Source organism: Tinamus guttatus, unplaced genomic scaffold (assembly GCF_059628265.1).
Source record: "Tinamus guttatus ecotype Peru unplaced genomic scaffold, ASM5962826v1 Tinamus_guttatus_pri_ptg000121l, whole genome shotgun sequence".
Lineage (NCBI taxonomy): Eukaryota > Metazoa > Chordata > Aves > Tinamiformes > Tinamidae > Tinamus > Tinamus guttatus.
In genome coordinates, this window is record NW_028288655.1 from 256,342 (window position 1) to 263,858 (window position 7,517).

The 7,517-nt window shown below is 46.8% G+C and overlaps 1 protein-coding gene across 1 annotated transcript; it reads right to left on the bottom strand.

Annotated features, from left to right (window-relative positions):
* Nucleotides 1-5,274: 5,274 nt before the first annotated feature.
* S100Z (S100 calcium binding protein Z) lies at nt 5,275-6,802 on the bottom strand. The gene is made up of 2 exons (XM_010212338.2): nt 6,644-6,802; nt 5,275-5,434 (listed from the first exon to the last, which is right to left on the bottom strand). The coding sequence occupies exons 1-2, from the start codon at nt 6,782-6,784 to the stop codon at nt 5,276-5,278; spliced, it is 300 nt and encodes a 99-aa protein (XP_010210640.2). The 5' UTR covers nt 6,785-6,802; the 3' UTR covers nt 5,275.
* Nucleotides 6,803-7,517: the final 715 nt, after the last annotated feature.

Below are 7,517 nucleotides of genomic sequence, written 5' to 3' on the forward strand. Positions count from 1 at the left end.
GTTAGACATGCGTGTAACGTCACATCACTGTCTAACACATCTTCTTGCCAGTCAAAAACCTTTATATAGATTAATCTGATTTCAGATGCAAATTTTGTCGTTGACCTTTACCCAACTTTAGAGGGTCAAAATCTGAGCAGAGCTGAGTGTTTTCTGTGTGGTGCTGAGTTGGGATTAGGTGCACTGAGCTGTGTCCAAGAGCAATTCCCTCCTGGCCATTCTGCTTTCTGCTGCAGCACAGTCTGTCACATCTCTTGTGGACAGGGCCTCTGCACTGGACTGACAAGTGACCTGGACTAATCTCTACCACTCCAGATTCCTATTCCTACCGTTAATTTTGACTTGTCTATCAGAGCATTAATTCCTTGTCAGTTTAGCATGAGGTGGTGCTTCATTAAGGTACACCTGCTCGTGTATGAGATGGCTCCGTCCACCCCGTGTAGAGCTTCTGCTCCCTCCAGACCGGCGTGCCGTACGGCGGAGGCAGTGCTGGCCAAGCGGGCTGTGCTGAGGGAGGCCCTGCACCTTCTCCTCAGAAGAAAACAGCTGCTTTGGAAAAGGAGAGGTGTGCTGGTTTGAAAGGTGCAAGCATGGTACAGACAGCCCAAAGAGTACGCATGCCCATGTGTGGGGATGCAAAGGTGAGACATTAGCAGCCTCTGGGATTTTCCCTTCCAGAATTCTCAGTCCACCTAAGTGTGCATGTGCTAGAGCAGGCAGGTGAACCTGCTCTGCATGGAGCAGCCAGCGTCAGTCTCAGTGCACGCCCTGTGTCTCAGTGTGCCCAGCAGCTGTAAGGGGCTCTGGAGATGCTGGCTTTCCTTTGCTACTGCAATTCTTCAGTTCTTTCTTTAAAGACATTTGGTGGAAAGCAACTCACCAAACTTCTGACTGCTCAAAACATCAGCTATGTAACAAGAAAGATCTGCTAGTGCTTTTCTGGAAAAAAAAATAATCTCTCTGCTCTCTTTCTTCCTACAGTCCCTATCATCATCACATTTCTCACCTTTACCAGCAGGAGCTGCTCTTGCAGGATGATGATTATTCTATTTGCCCTTGCACACCTGGACACTCCCCAACTGCCAAAGGGACAGAAACGTGGTTGCTTCCAGTCAGCATGACTGCTAAGTCAGAAGCATTCATCATCACAAGGGTCTCATACACCTTTGAGGTCTGTAGTTGGACACCAAATCTCAAGAAGTTACAAATTTATTTATGGATAGCGTATCAAGCTTCATGCATGCAGTTTCACCGGCATTTACAGTTTTCTTTGAACTGAAATAAAAGCAAATGGCAAAGGCAGAAGCTTTCAAGATAATATCATTTATCTTCTCGAATTCTGCTTTTTAGATGTCAGCCAAAACAACTTTACAATAGCTAGAAAAGATCTTTTCTGGCATCACTGTATTTTTATTAGTCTTCAAATGCAACTTGAAAATATTTGGTCATACTGTGGTGTTCACTTTTCTATTGATTTTCCAGACAGTCTCATAAGACAAATGAAAAAAATGCTTGTAATTATACCCCTTTCCTGAGGCTGAGGGACTCTGCACAAAGCCATGCAGCAAGCATCCTCTTCATTAAAATTTTGAGTGGTTGCTAGATTTCACGAATTTCAGGCAAACTTGAAGTCGGCAAGAAAGACATCAGCAAAAATAAGAATACAGCAATGCCTTTGTTTGTAAATTAAGAGTTCTCCTTTAGAGGGCAGCTAAAAGCAGAGCGCTGTCACCCGCAGCACACAGCAGCGTGGTGACAGAGCAGCTGGCCATGCCAGCACTGTCTCGCGTAGGCACTGAGAGGGACTGCCACGCAGTTCCCTTCCCCAGGGTTTGCTTACAGGCAAAAGCTCTGAGGCAAGCCTGAAAATTCAGGTGATCTTCCCTGAGAAAGAGGGATTTGGGGTAACTTCCCCCAAAGCAGTATCTATTGCTGCAGCACCAGGAGCTGGCTCTTGTGGGAGCAGGTGGCCGCTCCACGCCAGCACAGCCGGGCAGCCCATGGCTAGCCCAGGGTTAGCATGGCAAGTCCCTTACCCTCTGGACACCAAATGGCACCAGGGCTGTTTGTTTCCCAGCCTGTGCTTCCTTTTCTGCTGGGGATCCAGTCTTTGTGTATGAAAGGTTCTTCTTAATAGCTGGTAAGAGTTTAACAATTGTCTTAGTGGCTAAAATAGCAACAAGAAAAACTTAACCAGACAAGCAAGAAAAAAAAAAGAAATGATTTGTGAGGTTTTATAAACTTTTGCTGGAATAAAGATCACTTGAGTCATTTGCCTCTGAATCACACACAGCTCATGTGCAAGTCAGGCCCTTCGCGCAAGAACGAGGCTGCGCTGAATCCCCAGTAAACGCAGTGGATGCGGCGCTCCTCGCGGGCGATGTCTGCCCGAGCCCAGCCCTGCTCCTCTCCGTGGGGCCCAGCGCAGCCAGCCCAGCGCTGCTCCTGATCATGGGGCCCAGCGCAGCCAGCCCAGCGCTGCTCCTGATCATGGGGCCCAGTGCAGCCAGCCCAGCGCTGCTCCTGCCGCGGGGCACAGCGCAGCCAGCCCAGCGCTGCTCCTGATCATGGGGCCCAGCGCAGCCAGCCCAGCGCTGCTCCTGATCATGGGGCCCAGTGCAGCCAGCCCAGCGCTGCTCCTGATCATGGGGCCCAGTGCAGCCAGCCCAGCGCTGCTCCTGCCGCGGGGCACAGCACAGCCAGCCCAGCGCTGCTCCTGATCATGGGGCCCAGCGCAGCCAGCCCAGCGCTGCTCCTGCCGTGGGGCCCGGCGCAGCCAGCCCAGCACTGCTCCTGATCATGGGGCCCAGCGCAGCCAGCCCAGCGCTGCTCCTGCCGTGGGGCCCAGCGCAGCCAGCCCAGCGCTGCTCCTGATCATGGGGCCCAGCGCAGCCAGCCCAGCGCTGCTCCTGATCCAAGGGCCCAGCGCAGCCAGCCCAGCGCTGCTCCTGCCCATGGGGCCCAGTGCAGCCAGCCCAGCGCTGCTCCTGAGCCAAGGGCCCAGCACAGCCAGCCCAGCGCTGCTCCTGCCCATGGGGCCCAGCGCAGCCAGCCCAGCGCTGCTCCTGATCCAAGGGCCCAGCGCAGCCAGCCCAGCGCTGCTCCTGCCCATGGGGCCCAGCGCAGCCAGCCCAGCCCTGCTCCTCTCCGTGGGGCCTGGTGCAGCCAGCCCAGCGCTGCTCCTGATCATGGGGCCCAGCGCAGCCAGCCCAGCGCTGCTCCTGCCGCGGGGCACAGCACAGCCAGCCCAGCGCTGCTCCTGCCCGTGGGGCCTGGTGCAGCCAGCCCAGCGCAGCTCCTGATGCAAAGGCCCAGCACAGCCAGCCCAGCGCGGCTCCTGCCCGTGGGGCCCAGCGCAGCCAGCCTAGCATGAGGGACGTTGCCCGCCTGTCCTTTCACCAGGGACCAGCAACAGACGAAGGAGCTTCCCGGGGCTAGTTTCCAAGCTCAAAACTTTGACTGATTAACTGGTCCTTTCTGGGAATGATTTCCCCTTTTAGCTTTGGGGTAAAGCTTCAGGCTGCTTTCCGTTCTCTTCCCTGTGTAATGGGAAAGGCTGAGAAACTAGAAACAGGCCGCAGGACCTACAGGGATCATGGCAGTAATCTTGCTTTTGCTGACTGATTCTCCTGTCATCTTGGTCCCACAATTGCAATGATATTAAGGTTCCTGATATCACAGCAAAAAGCTTTGCAACTATTATCAGTTTTACTTTAACATTTTTTGTAATGTTCTCCCATAAGATCTTTCAGGAATCCTACATAATTCAGATATTAGAGAGTTAAACACACTCCAAAAAGAGGCAGTACTTTCTAACTCTGCCACCGTCCCAAAGTCCCTTTTGTTCCAGGATAACTTCATCAGGTGCTGACCTCTTTTCGGGGATGACATTTGCCTCTTGTTATGTTTATTGCACCTTATAGAATCCCCTTCTTACAATAAATTACATCATTTTAATGATATGTGATATCATACAGATATTATAGTCTTTACTGAATCGTTTCCAGGAGGCCGAGGAAGAGAAAAAAATGAATCGTGGTCTTCAAACACTGTCTAGCAAGGCATATACCGAGGGCCTTTTTTTTCTCCTTTTCCCTCTCTTACTCAAACAGAAAATCTTCACCTAATCCAAATACCTTTAACTATGGTTTGAAGCTACAAATAAAATAATGAATAATGAGAGAAGAAAGCCCCATGTCCCATTCCCTGTGTTCTTCCCCCGAGAACCTAGGACCTTCAATCCAATAGCAGGTGAACACTGGAAGGGACGGCCCCACTTCCTCCATGCCTGGCCCTGGTCTCACTGCTCCCTTTGCATTGCACCCAGCACAGTTTGGACCACGCAGTGAGTTGGATGAGCACGAGGTGACATCACTGTTACATAAGGTGACTCAGATTATAAAGCGGTACCCTGAGATACTGTCATTAAAACCCCCGCAGCTTGACCTCTAAGAGTCTTCCTCTTAAGAGTGCCAGCACAGTGTAAACCGAAGGCACTTACATCTCCCCTAAAGACCTAGTTCTTCTATCAACCCTCAGAGCACTTTGCTGACTAAATTCTCTGTTTTTGAATATTTTATCATATGAATAAATTAATTTACTCTAAATGAAGGGGTGGACTATTGGGATGCAGCAAGTCAAACACAACCCCATCTAAGCTGAGGGATGTGAGGAAAATGAACCTGTAACAATTGCAAATATTCAGTCTGCTCAGGGAGGCAGGAGGTGGTTGTGGCTATATCTGAAATATGAGAGTACAGGGAGGCACACAGCAGTGTCTGAAAAGGGGCCTAGACCAAACAGAAATGATGAAGAAACCAAATAGCTTTTTTAGATCTGCAAAAATATTAGTTTGTTACAGAAGGACTGAAAAAACAAACTACAAGTTTAATGTTTCTTTCCCCATTTTCCCATTCAGAGTTTTTAAAAGTAACATTCATGTTCCTTTTGCTTCACACCAATATTAAAATACTGCCAGTATCAACACTGGACACCTCTCAAATGGTCTGACATACCAAGCCATTGATTTGGGGAACTGATGAATGCATGTTAGAGAGACAGAAGCAAAAGGTGGGAAGTATTAAAAGCCAGATCTCAAATACTGCAAGCTGGCTGTGGTCCAGCTTGCACCAGCTGCTGATCTGATCAGTAAGGATCTTGCAGCAGAACAGTTTAACAGATGATGGTTTGCATTCACAAAACGCTGAGGAGAGTTACCTAACTAGGCATGTTTCAGTTACCCTTGCAGCTGGGAGACTGATTCCACTGTGTATTTCTAAATGCCCTCCTCCTTTAGCTGGTCTTCAAAAAAATCATTGCATGCCACAGTCAAAGCAGCAACCAGAATCACAAATTCATTAAAATCGACTTCGTTGTCATTATTGGAGTCCAGATCTTTCATAATCTTATCAATCAGAAGGGGATCCTTTTGGCCCTAAAGAGGGGGAAAAAAAAAAAAAAGCATTGGTATGTCACAAGCCACAGTGCTAATAAATAAAAGGTTGTGTGAAATATGCACTTGAATACTAATATATCACCATTCACAGCCCTAAAAATCTAGGTCTGGAGTAGCAAAAGTTCACAGCCATAAAAACTGAAGACAGACAGCCCTTAGAAAAATATCCATGTGCTAAATAGCCACTGAAATGAATCAAAGAGGTTTTAGGAGATGTTGAGTGCTAATTTCTCATGGTAAGTTTGAGCTTTAATGTACATTCATCAGTATAATCCATAACAAACAGTACTTGGATTTTCAAGAGGCTGTTTCTAAGTGGTCATATTATGCCTCCATTTGTCATGTTCAGAAGATCTCCACTTAGCAAATAACACTCAATTCAGTGGGAGTAAGGACAGCAAATGCCATAATAACAAATCACTAGTCAAGATTAAAAGAAAATCCAATTCAAGAAAAGTGCAATGATGCAATGTATAAAAATCTTGCTGATGGTGATAGGAACCACACAAATTCTTACAATTAATAGGATACAGAAAAACAATTATGTGTCAGGTCATTTTTCCATTAAACATCGATGCTGTGTAATGAAGAACATAACAAATGTGCAAAGAGATATTCATATCAGCAGCTGGAAGGATTTTCTTAATGGCTCTCTGCAGGGCAGATAAGCTGCATTGTGTTTGTGCTTTCCCATAAACCTGTGTAACAACTGCATATAATACATTCATAAGGCCTCAGCGAATATAATAGACCTTAGATTCTGCCTTGCCATTATGCTCAAATTTCCCTCTTGTCTCCTGAGATCTAGCCACTGGATTTCATTGTAAGGAGTTATCTATCCTCTGTAATTAAGAAAACCAATTAAAGTCTGATTTAATACATTCAGTTTTGCTCCTGCTTCTAGGCTGCTTTGGTACTGCTGTTCAAAAGCAGAGTGCAGAGCACCTGGTTCTGCAGCTCATAGCAGATGGCAGACCCCTAGGAAGAAGTCGGACCTCAATTTTAAAAGACTTTTTTCAAGCAGTACACTTGATCACATCTCTTCTCTGGCCCCATAGAGAGAACAGTCATTAGAGAGGCTGCAGCAGGGTGTGCATTGCACAAGGAAACCCTATTCCTAAGCCTTGCAACAGCTTCTCACCCTACCCATTAAACATTAACTAAAGAGATTCAGTAGCTGCATCTTACTGAAAGGAAGTCAGTGAGCTCACTGGTGAGGAGTTCTTTGAGTTCTTCTTTATTGAGCTTGTATCTATCTCCTTCTTTGCCAGAGTAATGATGAAAAATACTGATCAAGGTGTCCATAGCCTCCTCCAGTGGTGTGGACATAGCAGCAAGTGGAACAGCTGCATACAGAGAATAAGAATCAGGGACATTACACAGAAACCAAGCAGAAGTCCAGTCCTGAGGAAGGGACTTAGAGCATCCAAAGGTAGAAATTGTTAACAGAACTGAAGACACGGGCTTTCAGCTGATCAGTCCTGTCAAATGTGTGTGAACAAAGCTACCTTGCTATTAAAAAGAAGTCATTAGTAATTACTTCTAAAAAGTAAATGGACTTTAATTTAAAAAGTATTTTATTGAACATAAAGGAAATCAGATGCTACAACTGAAAACACAGGTAAGATGAAGAATGCCGGGCAGGTATACCCTCATATTTGTTCATCCAGAAGTTTCTCCATGAAAAGGGTGGCATTTATACAGAAAATTCTCCCTTGGCACCCCAGTTTGCTAGTGGCAACTAGAGGAAAGTCACCAGCAGAGAGATGCAAGTATTGGAGCATCAACTTTTGCTGCATGGGACCTGCTGTTTAGGCAGACTTTTTCCTGCAAGTCACCTGGATAAACAAGTGTGACCCTGGAGGGCTGGCTTCATCAAACGGGCAGTAAGAATGCAAAGAGGGAACTACCACTAAAACAGGGGGGAAAAAAAAAAAAAGATGGAAATGTAATTAATTACTAAGTAGCTAGGGAAACATTGGTTTATTAAGTACCAGGAGAGAGTTTAAAAAGCCAGAATAAAATTCAAAGTAGGACTGCACTCATGAACAGTATCACAGGA